The sequence below is a fragment of the Tursiops truncatus genome, chromosome 16, assembly GCF_011762595.2.
Source record: "Tursiops truncatus isolate mTurTru1 chromosome 16, mTurTru1.mat.Y, whole genome shotgun sequence".
NCBI classification, from domain to species: domain Eukaryota; kingdom Metazoa; phylum Chordata; class Mammalia; order Artiodactyla; family Delphinidae; genus Tursiops; species Tursiops truncatus.
Genome location: NC_047049.1, coordinates 72468122 through 72490279, shown reverse-complemented (window position 1 = coordinate 72490279; position 22158 = coordinate 72468122). Strand labels below are relative to the sequence as shown.

The window sequence follows — 22158 nt, the reverse complement described above, 5'->3', positions numbered from 1 at the left end:
TATAGTTATTAAAGTGGGAAAATAAAGCTGGGAAAGTTAATAGCTATCAAGCAAAGTTCTTTTTAATAAACTTCATTCACACTTTAAAGTCTTGACGGTTTTGGTGTATGTGTTAAGTTTAAAATGATGGATCGCTGTGTGCAGAGCTACCTGAAATTTGGAACTTGTTTCCAACTGCCAGATAGACAATTTTCTAATAACAATTTGGAAGTAGGTTTCAAACTTGAGAATATGTGTATCCTGCAATAACCAGTAACTGTAACCCAGCAGCGTGTGCTACAGAAATAATCCTAAGTGTGGAACAAAGACTGTTTAAATCAGCACATCTTATATAAAAAAACAAACATAAAAATTGTGGCTAATGACTCAGTGTATGTAGCACACAAAACTAAAAATCTCTAGCTATGAACAGGTGCCACCCGGCATAAAGGAAGGGAACAGCAGGACATTACAAATGGCTGATGAACAGAACACAAGTCACAGGAAGATGGGACTGTAGGCTTCTACTTTCATACTTTGTAGTCACCATTTCCACTCATATATTTAATGTTTTTAAATCTGAATGTTTAATTTAGCCTCGTTTTAAGAATACAAGGGAAATCATAGTGCTAAATTTTAAAATTCACACTGAAATACAGTAGTAAAATGAAATTTTCAACCACCCAGTCATTTTGCTATTTTTTGGTGAGTATATAGTCTGTGCCAGTCATTGTGAAAAAGTCTTTTTATTTTAAGAAAAAAATTTAGTCAACAAAAAAAATTTAACAAGTTTCACTTAGCAAAATACACCCAAAAGGAAATCACAGTACAAAGAAAGTTTTAAGTCAAGGCCTCACCAATTCCTACAGTATTAGTAATGTGTCTCAATTTTCAAAACTAACTTTATAAAGCTTAAACTTAACCTAAAAGATTTTAAATGAAAATAAACTAGAATGAACAAACATGAGAAATGTTCCTCTTTGAATTAGGGATCTAGCACCTTGAGTTTTCCAAAAAAGCACACCTCCCCAATGTGTTCACGATGATGTGGTGTAAAAGATCCACATTTAACGTACTTAAAACTACTTTAACTCAGATAACATCACTCCAGAAAGTACACTACCAAAATGTTGAGAAAAGCTGAAAATGGTTTTAGTTTACTCAATATAACATGCTAGAAGAAAGTTTGCATGAGAAAACACTGAAGAGGTAATTTTTTAATCCAGATTTTACAAACTCATGGTGCAAAATGGGTCCCACAGCTTCCTCTAGAGTAATAACTGCTTTTCACTGCTTGTTGGCTGCCTGTGAAAATCTGATGAAATAACTCAAAAGCTACTACGAAACTAGTCATATCCACTCATGCTGTTCTGGCCACCATAGCTAGCCGCCGCCCCATAACAGCCACTCACGGATTGGCTCTCAAGGCCACTGTAAGTGGACGGGGTTGACACCCCTATGCCTTGCATCATCTGGCTGCTATATGCCCCGTTGCTGGACCCTGTCGTGGAATTCAAGAAAAGTTCTATGTATCTGTGCTGCATGTTAGCCCTGTCTTTGGACATGGCCGCCACAGCTTCTTCGTGAGTGGCAAATTCGACATCAGCTTCACCGGTCACTCTTCCATCAGGGCCAATCTCAATATGGACTCTCACTGGGTTGAGTGGAGAGAAGAAGTTGTAAATGTCGTTCTCCGTGGCCTTGTAGGGCAGCCCTCTCATGTGGACACAGTGTCCAGTGGTGCTCTGGACAGTGAACTCGCCATCTCCATACCTTTGGTCATACATCCCAGAGAGACAGTAACTGAGGTCTCTTCCAAACAGGTCGGTGGTGAAGCCGTAGCCATCGCTGAGGCCACTGTACTCCTCATAGCCCCCATAGCCTGCAGCACTGTAGGCACCAGACCTCATCCTCTCCAGGCCTGCTTGCTTGACAATGCCGATATACCTCCTGGCTGTGCCAGGCCGGTCATAGGGCCCCGGCCGCTGCACTGACATGAACTTCAGAGGGGGATCCGAGTATGACCTAACTTCTTCCTGACTGCTCTTGAACACCTCAATATACCTGTGCCCTATTCTCTCCTTGTGCTTCCCTAGAGCCTTCTCAGCTAACTCCTGTGAGGCAAACTGCACAAAGGCTTCCCCTGTAATCTTGCCCTCGGGGTCCACAGGCAATGTGATCCCGTTTGGCACGATTTCCAACCCTGAGAAGAACTGAATGATTTCTTCCTTGGTGCATCCAAACGGGAGTCCTCGAAGTCGCACGAAACCATCATTGGCGGTGTCAGCACTGTTTGGACCACTGTGCTTCAACACCCAATCCATCTCGGTTCTGTGGGACTTGAACACCTCAATGTACCGATGTCCCATGCTTTCCCTGTCTTTTTTAAGGGCCATTTTTACATCATCTTCTGATTCAAGTTCAACAAAAGCCTCACCACTCTGCCTGCCTTCTCTAGTGTAGATAAAGTGAACGCCTGCAACCCCATCATGAATTGTGCAGTCGGAGAGGAAATTCTGCACATCCTCAACAGAGCAGGACCAGGGCAGGCCACGGAGCTTGACTACAAAGCCTTCACCTCCCTCGGGGCCCAACATCATGGACACTTGACAGAGCAGACGTCAAACAAACTTGGATGCAGCTTTTTGTGGCTGAAAAGAAAGCAAAAACTACTTTACATAAATTTTCATTTAATATGTATAGCAAGAATATACAGTAAATAGTTTCCATTTTACAGATGAGGAAGGATGAGTGAAATTAAAGATGTTAAGATATATGAGCAGAGATTCAATCCTACATCTCTCCAAAAATAGTTACATTACTCACAGATAGATTGAAAATAACAAATTAACAAATTAGGGGGTCTTAAAAAAAAGAAATAAGTGAAACAATAGAGAGTAAAATTTGAAGAGCAAAATAGTGATCTGGAAGCTTCAATCAGTAAGACAAAATCTACAAATTCTTATGATCAATTACTATGAGTTCTAGAAGGAAAGACAAGAGAATGAATTGAGGCAACATTCAGAAATACTAAGAACTTGTCAGAACTACAGGAAAACAGATGAGCTGTATTGCTGCATCGCTAAAGTAAAAGGCAAGGGAGGGTAGGTGTGACCTGGTACTTTGAACACAGAAGAATCTAAATATTGGGCAGGGCATTTTCTTGTTTTATTTAGTCCACGTTATCTGTTGTGATGAAATTTGGTGGTTCATTTAAAACAGCTCCTGTGTGATTCTTCAACTACAAGCCCTACATTTAACCAATTTGCTTGTTTGTGGCAAGACACTACAGAAGCAAAAAGATGTGACAAACACAGGCTATTTTAAATCACAATACAGAATAACATTTCCTGTGACACTGGGGTGAACCAGAATCAGTGTTCTCATCAGCAACAATGATGCAAGGATACAAGACAGCAATGGCTTCCAGAGCCTAAGGAAGTATCATTATTCCTATTGTCAAACCTAAGTGTGAGGTCAAATTAAGACATATCCAAACAAGCAGATTAGTGCATCAGCAATATCAGTTAAGTGTGATGCAAATGTAAAAATCAAATTATATGCTTCTCAGTTTCATATATTAAAAAAGGATCAACTGGGAATTCTCTGGTGGTCCAGTGTTCAAGACTCGGCACTTTCACTGCCATGGCCTGGGTTCAACCCCTGGTTGGGGAACTAAGATCCCGTAAGCAGCACAGTGCGGCCAAAAAAGAAAAGAAAAGAAAAGAAAAGCGGGGGAGGGGGGAAGATCATAAAACACATTATGGGGACTTCCCTGGCTGTCCAGTGGTTAAGACTGCGCCTCCCAGTGCAGGGGGTGAGGGTTCGATCCCTGGTCAGGGTACAAAGATCCCACATGCCTCGAGGCCCAAAAAACATAAAACAGAAGCAATATTGTAACAAATTCAATAAAGGCTTTACAAATGGTCCACATCAAAAAAAAAAAAGGAAAAAATCTTAAAAAGAACACATCATGTTGATCAACGTAACACACATACTTTGCTGTGTTTCACTGAGGGACTACAAAGGGAATGAACTCCTCAGTGTACAAGAGGCGTGACAGGTGCCCTTCCTGACAGGGAAGTGCAAGTGCCATCTGACACCCAAGAGTCCAAACTGAAAAAGAGTAAAGGTCAAATCCATGTAAAGGGCTGTATTGTGAAGAGTAGGAATTGAGTCATCAGATAGCAATATACATATAACAGAGAGACAATAAAAATACAGATAGGACCCAAACTACATTCTTAGTGATCAATGCTCAAAACGGGCACTACTACAAGGAAATTGTTTCATGAAATTGTCATTTCACATCAAGTGTAACAGATGTAGCTGTTAAAGGTAAAAGCCATCTTTTGAAAAAATCGGGGCACGTTGGTCATTATGTAGAAAAATATAAAGCAGAATCCTACCTCAGATGAATCCCAAAACTATCCCAGATGGAATGGGGTATTTACACTATTAGAGCAAAACAGATTTCTAAAAACCCCACAATTTAAACAAATTAGAAAGCATGAATGGTTAAGAAAAAGAAAAGCAAACTGCTAATAGAGACACAGTGAAGCAAATTAGAAAAAGATTTAGAAATTTATAAACAAGGAGTTGCTTCTTCTCATAGCTAAGCTTGTTATCTGTGGCTCTGCTCTGTCAACTCCACCTGCCCCAAGAAATCCCCATCTTCACAAATGCTTCACAGAACACTATTTTCCTTGTCAATTAAGGAGATTATCTCATTTCTAACCAACCCTGTAATATACCCCTTCCCTGATACCAAGTCTGTCTCCAGCTACTTGCTGATTTGCTTTCCCTTTCAGTAAAATCTCATCCTCAAAAGGCCTCTACCCACCCCCACCATAAAAAGAAGGGCATGATCTCACTCTGCCAAGGACCTCCAAGGCAAGAAAGGAACATTTTTTTACCTCCATCTTTTCAGTTCCCACAGCAGAATTTAACCATTCTCTCTGGAAATCCTTTCTCCCCATGGCTCTTGGTTTTCCTGTTAATTCCTTAGGCACTCTGCCTCTCTGAGCCCTTCCTCAAGGCTCAACCGTATGCAATCACTGGCCCTTCTTTCTTTTATGCCCCCCCACCCCCGCTTTGTAGGCAGCCTCACCTGATCTTTATATATGTCCAGGGCCAATTCTGGGCTCCAGAATCCAAGTTCCCAGCTTCAGGCTCCCTGAGGCCAAGATTGGTATACACAAACTCTACTCCATAGTACCACCTATGTACCACAAATGAACACAGCCTTTTTTCTGTAACTCTTCTATAGCAGCACCCTGGTCAGCCTTACCTGTCATCCAGAAGCTCTAGAATGAAACTAAAGTAATCCTTGAACAACTCCCAAGCCCTTAAATCCAATGAGCTCATCATTTCTTTGGGGGTCATCCCATTCTCCACCCTAATCCTATTCCTAACCCATACCTAAATTCTATTCAGTAACTCTTGACTCCAACAAGCAATAAATGTTTCTCACAACTCTTCTCAGTCCCTAGCACACTGCTTGGCATTATGATTTGAACTATCAAATCATCATCATCTTTGTGCACTTCCCTCATATCCCTTTCTACTTCCTTTCTTTCTAATCCCAGCACCAATAGCCCTTTCCAGGACACATTCACATCTGATCCTTAAAACTTTTCCAACCCTTACTGCAACCTAATCTGTAGCTCTTTTAAAGTGACTTTATGTCACTCTCCTGTTCTAAGATCTCAGTGGCTTCCCACTGCCTGGAACACAAACCACGGGGCTAAGGGGGCGCTCAGGCCTTGCAGCTCTGACCTGCAACACACGCTCACATCACCTGCATTAAAAAAATATACATCCTCTTATTCCTATATTTCTCTGTGCCTGCAGTGTGCCAAGCTCTCTGCTGCCTTGGGTGTGACACGTGGTAATTATCTCTCCAAATATACTCCCCCCAACCTTCTGTCTAGCTAAATCCCACTAATCCTTAAGGTCTCAGCTCAAATATACCACCTTTCCCATAAAATCTTCCCCTTCCACAAATTAAGTCTTACAGTTCTATGATCCCACAACATTCTAGGGAAACAAATTCATGATTTGTTTAAAACCCTTCAAAAATGCAAGAGAGCCTAGCAAGGACAGACTGATCTGTTCCGTAGGTCACTGTGGTCCCACCCCCAGCACAGCAGGCCCAAGATTAGCAAGAGATTAACTGGTGGCCAGGTGGGGTGAACACCACTCTAGAATATGGCAGCCTGGTTAGGTTAAAAAAGACAAGCAGGGGGAAAAAAGACAAGCAGGAAACATAAAAGAACACAGACATTTCATGTAAGGACTACTTAAAACGCCCAATATAAAACAATTATAAATATTTTTTGTTTCAGAAAATAATGTTTCAAAAATAAAGTGACTTCTCTGAAGGCAATGTGAGGAGAGCACTCTTCCAAAACACTTATCTATACTTCTAATGTACGTAATGCAATATCCTCATCTTTGCCCTCAGAATCCTTTACATTTGGATTCTTTGCAGACTTACAGTACTTAGAACATTAACTAACACTTGAGAAAGTTAAGAAAGCTGGAGTTCTGCTCAACATTAGATTTACAGCTAGTGAAAAAAAAATTTACTTCACACTCAAGAAAGTGTTCTGTGTCAATAAAGTAAATCAATTATAAACTGAGAAATTACTTTTCTTAAAATAGCTCACCTTAAAGAACAGCGGGGGATGCCCACAGTCGAAGACACTCCAGGCAGGTAACGAACTGTCCTAAAAAAGAGCGATAAGGCCGTCTTGCCGCAGTGCCCCAGCACTCCCAGAGTGAGCAGAGCCAGCGGTTCCCCGGCTGGGCTGGGCTCCGGGCTCCCTTCCTCCGGAAAAGCCAAAGCCTGGGCTGTGGGAGGCCGTTTACAAAACTGCGGGGCTGCCTTCAAGAAAGTGCACGCCCGCCAGCCCCCACAGCTTTGAAACGCTTTACCTCTTTCCTAGGGTAACGCCGAGAGTACCAGCCTGGAACCCTCCCACTTGCCCTGAGAGATGTACTCAAAACGCGAGTTCTATACGCGAATACCTGAGCGCGCTAAGGCAGTTTAAATATCGAGGGCGGGAGGCACTATCGGGATGGAGCAGGGGCAATGTCAGCGCGGTTCCGGGAAGCCGCGGGCGGGCGGGGGGCGAGGAGCTGCGGCGCCGACTCGCACGGGAGGCCAGAGGCGTGGCCAGATTTTCACAGGGATGGGCTCCAGAGAAAGGTGGTTTGCTAGAGATTGTTCCAACAGTATTTACAATTTACAAGCATCCCTGGAGGACTGGCTGGAGATACTCAAGACTTTCTTTCCCAGTTTTATGTGATAGCTTCACTTCTTGAGACCTAATGTATTTGATCTAACATTAATCTTTTAACTGAGGAAGAGTGAGGGGAGGAAATGTTGAAATATGCTTTTCAATAGGAAAAACATCAGTACCATCAACCACAGCCACAGGACAAAGCTGTCCCCAAAATACTTATGTCCAGCGAATTAGTTTCAGAATTAAAGCACATTCTTAGTTTTAGAAACGTAGAACTGAGAAAATCAAATTAATTTCTGAGCCTGCTGTCTTAGAGGTAATATCTGCCTTGCCTTATTAACGTCCTGTAATTATTACACGAGATACTATTTTTGGGGAAAGACCTACATAAATGTAAATAAAGTATTACAATTTAAGAAGTAACAGTTTCAAATTCTCTAGAAGAGGGTTTTCAAGAGGCTTCATCAACCGTCCCTCTCCTCTGTTCCCAGAAAAGAGTGAAATCTAAAGGGTAGAAGCCAGTCATCCTAACGGGCCGAACCCCTTCTGCCTAGGTTTATCCCTGCTCCTGGCTCATTCCAGTGTGGTCCGCACACCAACGGCTGAGGCGCCTCCTCGGGCACGCACACTCGGGGGCGGCCAGAAGCAAGGAAGCCGATTCTCACGAGACTGAACCGCGTCGCACACACAGTTGAAGCGCTGCGGGGGAACACTGGTCGCCCACCCTCCTCCCCGGCAGCACCCTGCAATCGCTGCTGGCGGCGGCGGCGGCTAACAAAATCCTGCTCTCGGGTGTTGCAACTGGAGACCGACTGAACTCAACGTACCGAACGGGGGGGGACAACCAAGGATCTTACGCGCGCGCCACACACCCGCCACACACACACACACACACCCGCAACTGGACTATGACGTTAAGTGCGCACACGGACCACCCGAGGATCTTGCCAAAATTCAGATCCTAAAACAATAGATCTGGGCCGGGGTCGAGACTAAGCATTTCTAACAGGCTCCCAGGACTCCTGGGACGGTCTCCAGAACATGCTCTTCCTCACTCTAATATACAGGTTAGGCAGGATTTAGTTCGGATCCAGGTGAACCAATCAAGATAAACAGGGTGCGCCTGAACGCACGGCTGATTAGGTTTCTCTAGGGATCACACAGGGCGCTTTAAACTGCACCCGCACCGTCTCTCTTCAGAGACGGGAACTCGGCGGGTTCCCAGCTTCACCCCCTTAACTTGTGTCCCAGTGAGGCCTGAAGAGCATTTCGTCCTCATTTGTAAATGAATTTTAACCTACAGCTGGCAGCACTCAGACTGTTCTGGCTGTCTTAATCACTCAGAAAGTTCTACCTCTTAAACCACAGTCCGCGTGAGACCCGGCCTCAGGATTACGCGGTTGACTCTTTGGCCCTAAGACTTACCGCTGAAAGGAGCAGGACCGATTTCTATCTTCATGAAGCAAGCGCGGTTCACAGCCAAAAGACCCCCAATTCCACCCGACGCTTAAAAACGCAGAGGATTCCGGGGAAAGACCAGGTGCATCTCCTTTTGTTATTAACCTGAAACTGAAACTCAACTGGCTGTGGAGAAACGCTTCAAACGAGGCTTGAAAGTGCGCTCTCAAAACCGCGGGCCGGCAGGGGCGCGTCTGGGCGATTTCGGCGGGAAGCGCGGTATGGGTCCCGGACGCCAGGCTCTGGCGGAGGCACCGGGACAAGGTGAAGGGGTTCGCTCGGCCTTCACCGGGCGATCCGACAGTCTCGGGTCGGCCAAGCCCTACAGGAACGCGCGACAACAGGACGCCCCATCCCCGGGCCTGGGCGGGGTCAGCGGGAGCTTCCGGGGCGGGGCGAGCTACGGGTGGGGGAGGGGGAGAGGCTTCCCGGGCTGCGCGAGTTGGGGGGAGGGGAAGGAGGTCACGAGGCTAAGGCTCCCCGAGCCCGGAGGTGGAGGGGAGCTCCCGGGGCAGGGGGACTCACTGGAGCAGGAAGAGGTTTCAGACCGGAGAGGGAGGCGGGAAGTGTTGGCGGCGAGGTGGGGAAGAGTTCTCCGGCCGGGCTTCCTGGAACCGCGGGGGGGGGAGGGGAAGGCGGAGCTCCCGAGTCAGAGGGGCTTCTAGGGGCGGCGAGGAAGAGTTCGCGGGACCCGAGGTCGGCGGACGCCTCCACGGGCTGGGGGCGGAGCTCCCGGGTCGGGTCGGGGGGACTTCCTGAAGCCGTGGGGTTGGGGGGGAGGGGAATTCCCGGGGCAGCGAGGGGGAAGAGTTCCGGGGGGTAGAGGGGGCGGCTGTGCGGAAAGAGGTGGGGAAGAGTTCCCGAGACCCGCGGGGGGTTGGGGGGAGTGTGGGTGGGGGTCGTCCGCTCGCGGCGGCTCACCACGACGGGTCCGGGGCCTGGAGTCCGGAAGGCCGGCGCGCGGGGCTGCGTCCCGGAGGCAGAGGCCGCGTGACTGGGAGGGCGGCGAGCCGGACGTGGGTCACGGGGTGTAAAGGAGGAAGTGCCACCGACGGGCCCGCCAAGATATCACCAATGGAAACGCGTCCTGCAGGTGCGGCCCGCGCGGTCGGCCAAGGCAGGAAGTGGGAGGAGGAGGGAAGGAAAGCAACGAGGAAGACCGTTCTGAGTGAGCTCTCAGGAGAGGTGCCAGGGTGGAGAAAAGTCCAGAGTACGGGCGGAGGGGAGGGGTGACCGGCACCAAGCATGTGGAAGGAGAAACCATACAATTTAAATTTAAATTTTTAAAAAAAATCATCTCTAAAGGCAGGAAAGGATTCAGAATGGAAACTAATGAACAAAAGGTAGAACGTCTTTGTGTATACAGTACCATGTTTTGTAGATTTGAGCCTAGTCATGTAAATATTTTTGCACAATTTTAAAAAGATTAATTTTAAAACACGCAATTTTAAACTTCATAACCTAACAAGCAGTTACATTTTATTAACTTTTGACTCAATTCAAATGAACTGGAAAACAATTATAAGGCAATTGCAGTAATCTTAGCAGTGACTGACTTTACATTAAGAAATGATAAAATTTTAGTTGTAGCTATGCTGCTGTGATTTTTTTTAAAAGTCATTAGATATACATCTGATGCCTAGAGTCTGTTTCTAAATAATCTGCAGCGAGTCGGAGTATGGATGAAACAACATGGGCCATGATTTAGTAATTATTGAAGCTGGGGGATGGGTACATGGAGTTTCATACTTTTGTCTCTACTTTTGTGTATGTTTAATACTTTTAGTAATAAAATTATCTAAGAGGAAAAAGTCTTAATCTATTTACTAGAAATAACGAACAAACTACAGAATTTACAGGGAAAAGGAATGGTTTCTAGGTGAGAATATGATAATGCAGCCTACAAAGCCAGACTGGGGGTACTCAACAAGGACAATAGCCAGCCATTCAACAAAATATCTCCAAGGGAGCACTTACTGAATAAAAGAAATTTAACAGAATTATCAAGGATTCACAATGCATGGGACATATTTGGATCCTGATTCAAACCGGTTGGTCAACATTTATGAGACAATTTAGGAGATACCTGAACACTGATTTTACTTATGTCAGATATGATAGAATTGCAGTTATGTTTAAAAATAAAGGAATTAATTTTTAGAGATATTTTAAATACTTGTTTGTAGGTGAAATGGTGTGATGGCTGGGATCTGCTTCAAAATTATCTAATTCAAAATCCAGCCATCCCACAGAAAGCGAGAAAGACACTAAAAACTCATACATTCAAAAGAAATAAAACAATATTCTGAAGAAAAATTAAGCCACAAAATTGGCTTGTTTTTGGAAAGAGTATCTCTATGGAAATGAGTATCTTGACTGCTTCACGAGCACTTATTTCACTTTCTAAAATCCTCTTCAAAATACATTCTTGGTAATTTAAACGACTGGCATCCATTTTCTCACTTATTTTATTTGCATGTATTTGTTAAGTAGCGTTACATGTTCTTCCTTGGCTTAACTGGTTGGTGACACTGGCTAACTGGCTAGTCGAGTGTTAATAATTGATCAGTCATGATAGGGTTCCTGCCGGGTGAAGGAACAACATGTACAGAAGACACAGGGGAAAGTGTAATGCTGAGACAGAAAGCACCTCAAAACCCCTGCAGCCAGCGGGGAGATCCACGAAAGGGGGAAGCAGAGTAAGATCCTCCAAAGCCCTGAAGGCCTGATTCGGTATTTTGGACTTTATTTACTCTAAGGGAAGATACTTAACTATTTCAAAATGGAATGTAGTATAGAGTTTTGTTTTTCAACAGTCTAGCTGCTCTCTGGAAAATGAATGATGGGAACAGATGCATGGAGACAGGATGGGAAGAAGTGAGACAAGTTTAGGAAGAACTGATGGTACGTACCCTGCAACAAAAACATTGTGGTGGAAACTGAAGCATGTGAAAGGATTTGAGTGATGTGCCGTAGATAAAATTTACCCAATTTCAAGTCATTCATTAACCCAGAAATATTGTGCACTTACAAGATGCAGGTACTGTGCTAAGTCCACAGAACAGTGGACTAAGAAATCAATAAAGAAACAAATGTATGACAAATTCTGAAAACTCAAATTAACAGGGATTAACTCACATTGGGGTTCTGAGGAAGTGACATTTAAACAGATCAGAAGCATGAACAGGGGTGGAAATGTTAAACTTTCTCCCCCTGGTAAAAAGCTAAGGTTTAAAAAGTAGAAATTAGAAGACCATATTATTCTATTTTTCCTTTGTATATTACCTACTTATTTCCCCCAGATACTTGTTCAAATTATTTACGTTTTTAAAATGCAGCCGCTTGTCAGGATATGTTTTGGTGTTGGCTGCTTTGTAAAAATATTTTTATTTTGTGGTGAATCCTTTTAATCTTTATATTCAGTTCTTACTAAATTCAAAAAAGAGAATTTTAGATATCGTTTCTGCTACTGTCTTTTTTCCACTTGAGGAGCACACATGGGGTCTGGGGAAGAAGCAATTCCCAGTCATGGGACAGTATATAAGCAGAGCCCAGATTCCTACTTGTTATGGATGTTTTCCTGTTCTATTGGAAACTACATTAGAAACCTCAAGACTCTTCCAACCCAGCAATTTTATAAAGTCCCAATTCAGTGGTTCTTAAACATTTTTTTGCTGTCAGGGACTCCACCTGAGAATATGATGTAGGTCTGGATCAACTTTTTTTAAAAGTATACCCCACCCCCCCCACACACAACTGTACCTAAATTTTCAAGCAGCTCATGCCTCTCAAGTGTGAGAACTCTGACCTAATTTGTACAACATACCAAGTTCAACACATAAAACTACCTAAAGGCTATTAAAGAAAAGAGAAGCTTTAAGATACAAAGTACTATATATAAAATAAACAAGGTCCTACTGTATAGCACAGGGAACTATATTCAATATCCTGTAATAAACCATAAATGGAAAGAAATATGAAGAAAATATATATATATATATGCATAAATGAATCACTTTGCTGTACACCAGAAACCAACACAACATTGTAAAGCAACTTCAATTAAAAAAAAAGAGAAGCTATAGGTGGGGTGATTAAAGTAAATGACATTTTAAATGTTCGTTGCTATTACATTTTTATCCATCAAAAAAGCAAAAACAGTGTAATGTTAGGTAAATTATGTCTATAATGCTTGTACTGAAATTAACACAAGGGACAAATTATTAGCCGCCATAGAACAAGCAATCATTGCTCTGTATTATTGATTGCATTAGTGACTCAAGAATCAAGATCTAAAGTTACAACAGAAAAAAAAGTATCAGGTGGGGTGTTCATAAAAAGCAGGTTGGAGGTTCCAGGGACTTCCCTGGTGGTTCAGTGGGTAGGACTCTGCACATCCAAGTGCAGGGGGCCGGGGTTCGATCCCTGGTCGGAGAACTAGATCCCACATGCATGCCGCAACTAAGTCTGCATGCCGCAACTAAAAATCCTGCGTGCTGCAACTAAGGCCCGGTGCAGCCAAAATAAATGAATAAAATAATTAATTTTTAAGAAGAAAGAAAGAAAAAGAACCCTCCAGTGTTAAAGATAAAAATCTGTTCTCCCCAACTGAGGGAAATATTTTGTCATCTGTGTTAATGAATGCCCACAGCCCCTTCAGGAGGCCTAGAGCTTCCTCCTGGGTCTTACTGGAGAGCTGACATCTTGTCAGGTCCCCTGCAGCTGCCATAGGAGTGGAGGCAGCTGTAGCTCCTTGTGCTCCATGTTTGCTGCTCAGGGGACCGTAGCACACTGCCCCGGGGAGGGGGGGGGGCGGGGCGGGTAGAGAACAGAGCCAAGAGGAGGAAAGGAACATGACAATGTACTTGAGAGGGGTTCCAGCACCAGAATACCACAAATCGGACAACGGCTTAGAACAGCAGACAGTTTTCTGGGAACAAGAAGTACTGTACAAAACTGTAAATATTTTAACGGAAAAAATAACAAGCACTCTCAGATACTTGATTACAGAATAAAAAACTTTCCAGTGCTAAAAATTGAGTTTTGAATTTATAAAGTTAGTAATGAATTGAAAGAAAAGGTAGAATGAATTGAAAGAAAGGGTAGTGGCTTGGAAAACCAAGTGGAAGAAATAGCTCAAAACAAAGAAAAAAAACCAGAAACAATGAGGGGAAAAAGATGAAATTCAGAGGAGTAAGAGATAACATGAGACAGGAGAAACAACATGTGAATGATAGGAATTCCAGAAGGAGAAAAAGACAAAATGGAGGCGAGAACAGATAAAGAATGGAAGGAAACTTTCCTGGCTTAAGATAAACTCAGTGGTGTAGTTCCCAACAGATACTTTAAAAACACACAACCCAGGCATATGATGGTAAAAAAAAATTTAAAGTACAGAGAAAAACTGCTTTGGAAAAAGAACAAGTTAGGTACAAAGGATAAAAATGTGGTACCAATAGCCACACACTGCTACTGAGCACTTAAAATGTGCCAAGTACAAACTGAGATGTGCCCTAAGTGATAAAATTTAGTACATATAAAGTGAACTGCAGGGGATTCCCTGGCAGTCCAGTGGTTAGGGCTCTGCGCTCTCACTGCCAAGGGCATGGGTTCGATCCCTGGTGGGGGAACTAACATCCCACAAGCCTCTTGGAGCAGCCAAAAAAATATTAATAATAATAATTAAATTTAATTTAAATTTAAAAAATTAAAATGAATTGCGAACAAGAACCTAAAACCTCAACTTCAAAATATTGATTACATATTGAAGTGATACTTTGGATGTGTTGAACCAATCAAAATATATATTAAAACATACTTTATTAAAATATTTTCCAACGTATTCTATATACAAGGCCAGTATTAATTACCCCGTTATGGGCTGAACATTATGTCCCCAAAATTCACATGTTAAAGTCCTAACCCCCAGTACCTCAGAATGTGACCAGGTTTGGATATAGTCTTTACAGAGGTAATTAAGTTAAAAATGACATAATTAAGATGGGCTGTATTCCAACATGAAGAAGGGGAAATTTGGACACAGATAAGCAGAGGGAAGACATCTATAAACCAGAGAGAGAGGTCTGGAACATATCCTCTTCCTCAAGCTTCTTAGAGGGAACCAAACCTGCTGACACCTTGATGTAGGACTTCTGGCCTCCAGAACTATGAGACAATAAATGGTTTAAGTAACCAAGTCTGTAGGACTTTGTTATGGTATCCCCAGCAAACTAATACACTTGTAGATATCAAAACCAGACAGACATTGCAAGATAACCCCTTATGAGTATAGACACAAAATCCCAACAAAATACTAACAAACTGAATCCAGCAACCTGTAAAAAGGATTATACACCGTGAACAAGTGGGATTTATCCTAGGAATGCTTAAGAATGCTTAAGGGTGTTTCAACATAAGAAAAGGTACTGGGGCCATCTGCAGCCACATGGATAGACCTAGAGATTATCTCACTAAGTGAAGTAAGCCAGACAAGAAAGACAAATATGATATCCCTTATATGTGGAATCTAAAAACAAAACAAAAACAAATAACTTATTTACAAAGCAGAAAGAGACTCACAGACATAGAAAACAAACTTATGGTTACCAAAGGAGGGGGGGTGTAAATTAGCAAGTTGGAATTAACATATACACACTCCTATATATAAAATAACCAACAGGGACCTACTGTATAGCACAGGGAACTATACTCAATATTTTGTAATATCCTCTAAGGGAAAAGAATCTGAGAAAGAATACACATACGTATAACCGAGTCACTGTGCTGTACACCTGAAACTAATATATATTGTAAATCAACTATACTTCAATTTAATTAATTAAAGAAAATATACTGAAATTAGATAGTGGGGATGGTTTTCACAACTTTTTTACCAAAAAAAAAAAAGCACCTCTGAACTGTACCCTTTAAAAAGGTGAACTGTATGGTATGTGAATTACATCAATTATTTAAAAATTTAAATCATAATTCTCTTGGACATAATTCTATTGGACATCATAATTCTATTGGACAGCACTATTTTTTTTTAAACTGGGTGATCAAATGTTTATTTTAATTCTTACAAAATACTATAGAAATGAACCCAAACTAAACAGGTATGTACATGTACATATGTACAAAATTTTAAACTTCTGAAAAAGAATCTATAAAAGTAGATGGTTAAAATGGAAAACAAACAAACTTAAAAAAGATTTAAAACCAGTACTATGAAGCTGATTTCCTCAAAGCAAAGTAATTATAATTTTAAATTGCGGGCTGTGGCCGATCTTCTAGGCTTATTGTGGACAGCACTATTCTAACCAAATATTCCTGTAAAGCAGAAGAGACCTCAATTAGGGGAAGATGAAGAATGGAGATGTCAATGATGGACCATCTTCGCATGTAGATAAACTTAAAAGGAGAGAGTGTGGTAGGAATTTGTAAAATATTTATACTATATGAAGATTTTTGTAAAAGGCATACTGTAAGAGAAACATAATAGTTTAGAATTTTCTTCATTCTTGTCATTTTTTCCCCTTAAATGATTATCGCTTTTTGTGTCCTGTTTAAGAGACCTTTTTCCTAGCCCAAGGCCATGTGGATATTTTTTTTTTAACTTAAAGCTCTGTTGTTTCCATCGATGTTTTTTTAACATTTTGATCTACAATAAACTAGGAATTGATTTTCCAAGAGTTTTAGAATTAGTTTATCAAGTTTCACAGGCTAATTTCATTCATGAACTCACATGAAAAATTCCTAAATAAACATTAGCCAACCAAATCCAGCAATACACAAAGCTATTTAATACAACATGACCAAGTTGGATTTATTCCAGGAATGCAACTTTAATTCATCATTTCAAAGTCAATCACTGATACTGTCACATTAACATATTGATGAAGGTAAAATATGGGTTAACTAAGAATTTTTCATGTTTCTAAGAAATACCCTAAATAACAGAAGAAAAATAGACGTGGATGAATTGTCTTTACACTGGCAGTAGGGAAAACTTTCCTGACCATGACTCAAACCCCATAATATAGAAAAATACACACACATAAACAAAACAACCTAAACTTCTTATGCATGGCTAAAAATACCATAAGCTAAGCAAAATACCAATGATAAAATGGGAAAGACATTTGCAATTTATTTCCCAAAAGTGTTAATACCCTTAAGGTACAGAGAGAGCTTCTAAAGAGAGAAACAAAAAGTCCAACAATCCAAAAAAGAAAATGGGCTAGAGGTATGGACACTTGACAGAAAAAGAAATGCCTTTAAACACGAAAAGATGCTCAACATCACCATGTAAGATAAATTAGAATTTTAAATGAAACAACATTTAAAATACCTATCACACTGGCAAAAATACAAAAGTTTGACAACAAACCTGCTTGGAGAGGCTGTAGATCAGCAGACACTCTCAGATACTGTTTGTGGAAATATTAAATGGTTCAACCCCTATGACCAAGAAAGTGAAAAGATGCCTGCAGAGGCTATCCATTGCAGCACAACCCAATTGTCCATCAGCAGAGATCCAGTTGAATAAACTTTGACGGATCCACCTAATGAAGTATTACGCCTTAAACCAAGGAAGCCAAAGACCACTGAAATTGTGTCAAGAAAGGAACCAATCTGAAAGGCTCCCATTGGCCAAAAATTGAATAATTGGAGCATCAAAGAGAATAAAAGCTACAGTGGATTAAAGCACATCTTATATGTTAAAATCCATGACTTCATAATGATACCAGAAAAATTAGTGTCTAAGGATTCAATTCATTATGCTGGATATGGATACTAAATATAAAAAAGGAATCAAAAACTTAACCTGCCTTTTATAAGGTACATCTTAGAGTAATCAAATGATTAACAAAGAAAATTTCCTCTCTACAGAAGTACACCTGCTAATAACTGAGAAGGAATATTGAATTAAAATATCACTGATCTGGAAACAATCAACAAAATAATGCATTCAGAGAACGAACATCAACAGCTGCTAACATCACAAAGAAGGAACACCAACCAATACGTGCCTCTGGCAGGAGTACACAGCACCTCCCATGCAGTATTTCAAAATAAAATCTCAACAGAATCAGGATAGCCTGCAGAGGATAACTACGATTTTACAGGAAATGCAGAGGACAGAGATTCAAACACCACCATGGGAATGCAGTCAGAAAAACCCAGAGTGTGGGGAAGGAAACCTACGTGACACACAACCTGATTTGTTCAAAGAAAAAACTTTTAAGAATAGAGAACCTTTTGATCGTCACTGTCTAATAAGGTACCCTCTTGTCATACTTGACATGTGGCTGGTACAAATTGAGATGTGCTATAAAATAAGCATACACTGGATTTTGAAAGCTTAGTTCAAAAAAAAAGCATGAAAAATGTAATATAAAAATTTACTGGGGAAAAAAAAATTTATTGGGGGACTGCCCTGGTGGCGGGCACAGTGGTTAAGAATCTGCCTGCCAATGCAGGGGACACGGGTTCGAGCCCTGGTCCGGGAAGATCCCACACATGCCACAGAGCAACTAAGCCTGTGCGCCCAACTACTGAGCCCGCGCTCCTCAACAAGAGAAGCCACCAGGATTAGAAGCCTGGGCACCACAACGAAGAGTAGCCCCCACTCACCGCAACTAGAGAAAGCCTGCACACAACGAAGACCCAACGTAGCCAAAAATTTTTAAAAATAATAAATTAATTACAAAAATTTATTACATGATGAAGTGATTATTTTGGGTCTATTTTAGATATATAACATGTTAAACTAAATTACTAAAGTGAACTATGTTTCTTTTTATCAGAAAATGTAAAATTATGTGGCTTGCATTATATTTGTTGGACAGTGCTGCTCTGTCTTAAAACATAACTTAAGAGATATATATCTACTAAACATATAATGACCTTGTTCAGATCCCAAATCAAACCAACCAGCTATATAAAAATATTTATTACACAATTGGGTACATTTGAACACTGGGTATTTGATGATATCAAGGAATTATTATTTCTTTAGTTGTGATAATGGTATTGTGATTATATTTTAAAAGTCCTTAGAAATACAAACAAATAGTTAAAATAAGCCAGGCTGGTCTTAGATGAACCTGGTTCTCCCTTTGCCCAGTCTTTTGTCTTCCACAAGAATCTTTGCTCAGGGCAACCTAATTAGGGGCAGCGGCCCTGGCAGAGAGGACTGTCCCTGTCAGATAGATCTGAGTTCCAGTCCCAACTGCGTTCCTAGGACACATCTGCATGATGGGAATACAGTAATACCTCCTTGTACACTGGTCTCGAGCACGTGATTAGAAAATGTGGTCAAGCACCTAGCTCTGTGTGTGGATCCAGTACGGGTCAATTAATGTGTTTCTACAAAGAGCCTGAGAGCCAGAGCTCAGACTGGAGAGGGCAGGTTGGTGGGAAAGTCACCTCTGTGGAAGGAGGCCCCCTCCCACTTCTGTACCCCCTTCAGGCACCTACTCCAAAGGGCACGCACCACGTGCCTCCACTCTCCCTCAGTTTGGGCCATATTCAAGAACTAACTCTCCTCCTAATCAATCCTTTCCCTTAAATCAATTCACATTTTTATTCGAGTTATTTTATGTTTAAAGGAGCCTTGTAGCAATACTCAAGTGAAAACCAGCCACCTGCCAGTTAAAAACAAAAAGCAAATACTACAAAAAAGAATGTTACTAAAAGACAAAACTAAAAATAAAAAGGAGACCATAATATGGAAATCATAAACCTAATTAATTTACAGAAATGCATATAGGAAGATGAGATCCCCAAGGGAAAGGCTGGACCTGCTTAACACCAGTTATAAAGCAGTCTCTCTCAATATTCATTAAGAGCAGAAATTTAAAAAAAAAAAAGCAGAAATTTACTCACTTGAAAATGATGAAATCTTGTCTAAAAATTAGCACTGAAAACATTACTTTTCACTGATAGACCCTGACATTTTTGTCTAACCGGAGAACTCGAGGTATTTTCATTCTTACTAGCAATTCAGAAACAAATAGTTAACTTTTAAAAACGTGACTAAAAGTAAGAGTGAGAATTATATTAAGATCGATAGTTTCGATGATGTCCTTCACTAAAAAATTATTTGCAGCCTTCCACTCTCCGGGTTCCACGAGGGTCAGACCAGCCGAGGCCCGCCCCTAACGTCTGCCGCCCGGGGCCCCTCCCCCACCTCCACCGCCGCCCGACCCAGGCGGTTCCGGGAAGCGGCCGCTCGTGGGCCCCCCGGAACCTCGAGAACACTTGTGAAGCATGCTGGCTCGTCAAGGCCTCGGGGAAAAAAACTGCCGGAAGGGCGTCCCGCGGAACGCGCGGGGCTCGCCTGTGGCTGGGGAAGGGGTCGGGGGGGGGGTGCTCGCCTGGGGTTGTCTGGCGGGAACCTGTGGGTGTCCTCCGAGAGACCCTTTAAGGTACAGATTAACGGAGAGGGGCTGCAACCCCAAGCGATTCCGTAAAAGACCGGGGCCCAGGGCCGGTCGGGTCCCCGAGACTCGCGCAGCCTCCCCTAGGCCGCCCGGCACCGCCTTCCGTGAGCCACGCGGGGACAGGGCGGCGGAGGCGCGGCGCGAGCGCCGGCAGCGTCCAGAAGTTTCTTGGGCGCAGTCAAGAATCAGCAAAAGTACATTCAAAGATAAAAGAAGCACAGGACAAGGAAAAAGAAACGGCCGAATTAAGTTCGCTTAGCAGAAGTGTGGTCATCAGGCAAAGACAACAAGAACCAAAGAGTTTCAGCCAAAATACAGACACGATACCTCTGAGAGCAGGAGACAAATGCAGACAAGGGCTCAGGGCACACACGCCGCACGGAGATAAAGAAAAGGCCGCAAAGCTCCGAAGTGGAGGCTCGGCGAGCGGGAACGTGGGAGGGGGGAGGAGTCAGGTACCCAACCAGTCTTGTGCAACTCGCGGACGCGTTCAGCCACGTGCAAGTACCGCTTTCATTTTAAAATGAACCCCCTCGCACGGTCGCCTGGTTTTCTCACCCTACTCCTGGCAGGGGCGCTCGGCTCTGCTCCCTCAGGAGTCCGCACGAGGCTCTTCTTCCCTTCGTCGCTTCGGACTCTGCCTCCCCGACCCCAAATCTCAGCCCCGCGGTCCAGTCCCCGAACGTAAGGCCCTTGACCTCAGACCCACCTCCCCTAAGCCCAAAGCTTAGCCCCGCGGTCCCCACCCTCAGTGGGCCGGGTCCCCGCGTTCAGTACTCAGTCGGTCCCCGGGTGTATGGCCCCTGACCTCAGATCCCACCTCCTCCGACCCCAAATCTCAGCCCCGCAGTCCCCAACCCCCAGTAGGCCCAGTCCCTAATCGGTCCCGGGTGTGCGGGCCTTCACCTCCGATCCCGCCTCCCCTGACACCCAAATCTCAAGCCCTCGGTCCTCCATGGTAGGGGTCCCATTCCCCGGCCGCTCCCCGGTATGCGGGCCTCGGACACGCCGCCCGTCCCACCCCTCACCTCGGGCTCCAAGTCTCCACGCCCCCGCTTTTCTTCACATCCGGCACCTCGTCGTCCCTCTGAGCACCTATAGGAGGGTGGAACGCGGGGGACTTGGCAGTTGTAGCTGAGGCAGTTGAAGCTTGTTTACCATCACTATGGAAACCCCTGGCAGCGCGCCCCGGGAGAGGGCCCCCCGGAGAGGCTGGGTCAGGCGCGCGGCGGGCCCGAGGCCACAACTCCCGTCCGTCGTGCGCACGCGGCGCTTCCGGAAGACCTTCGGCTCTCGGAGTGCCCTGCCCTCCCTCGGCCCTGCGCCCAAGCACCCGGGAATAGCAGCCCCAGGAACCCGCGCCCTCGGCCCGCTCCCGGCTGCCAGCGTAACCGCGGGCCGGTTTCCCTGCAGAACCCTACCTTTTTCTTCAGGAAGACGCGGCGTAGTCCCACTTCCAAGACGGAGCCGGAAAGACGCAAAGACCACGGCGGGGCGGGGGCTCTGAGGCGGTCGTCCGTGGGCGGGGCCGAGAGGGCGCATTGTGACGCTCCCGGAGCGGAGCCAGGGATTGGCCGGCCAGGAGTAGGGCGGGGCCAGGGCCTGAGGACCGGAAGCGCTGCGGGAAGGGGAGGGGTGGGACGTGGGCGAGCGCTGGTGGGGGGAGGGGAGGAATTGTGGGGCACGGTTGAACCTGTAAGGATACTGACTGGGAGAGTCCCCCAAACAGTGAGCCCAAAGGACGCCCGGATTGAAGACCAGGGTGACAGAAGAAAATGAGAGTCATTTCCGGACGAGAGTGAAGAAAGAGGGAACCGAGAACATCGGAGACCGATAAAGGCGGCTCCGAGGGCAGGGTTTAGGGAGGGATTAGCAGGTTGACTGAGGTTGCTTACGTGACTATCACTTGGGCTGAGAAGCCCCAAGGTTTCTGAAGGTGACCCTCAAGACGCCGAGGCAATGCACAGTGTTCAGTGAGAGCCCCTGAGCCGACTGGCTGGATGGTAGCTGAAATGGCTACCCTG

General features: G+C 43.8%; 1 protein-coding gene across 10 annotated transcripts; it reads right to left on the bottom strand.

Moving 5' to 3' along the window:
• Positions 1-706: 706 nt before the first annotated feature.
• On the bottom strand, positions 707-21691 carry HNRNPF (heterogeneous nuclear ribonucleoprotein F). 10 transcript variants are annotated; one of them, XM_033842119.2, is made up of 5 exons: positions 21556-21691; positions 21163-21229; positions 6651-6710; positions 3978-4095; positions 2585-2630 (listed from the first exon to the last, which is right to left on the bottom strand). In XM_033842119.2, the coding sequence occupies exons 1-4, from the start codon at positions 21674-21676 to the stop codon at positions 4020-4022; spliced, it is 324 nt and encodes a 107-aa protein (XP_033698010.1). In that variant the 5' UTR covers positions 21677-21691; the 3' UTR covers positions 2585-2630; positions 3978-4019. The 10 variants fall into 10 exon arrangements, with proteins under 10 accessions (XP_019791456.1, XP_019791453.1, XP_019791454.1 ...); XM_019935897.3 differs by lacking the exon at positions 3978-4095 and having other exon boundaries at positions 707-2630; positions 21556-21613; XM_019935894.3 differs by lacking the exons at positions 3978-4095; positions 21163-21229; positions 21556-21691 and adding exons at positions 8655-8798; positions 9609-9746 and having other exon boundaries at positions 707-2630.
• Positions 21692-22158: the final 467 nt, after the last annotated feature.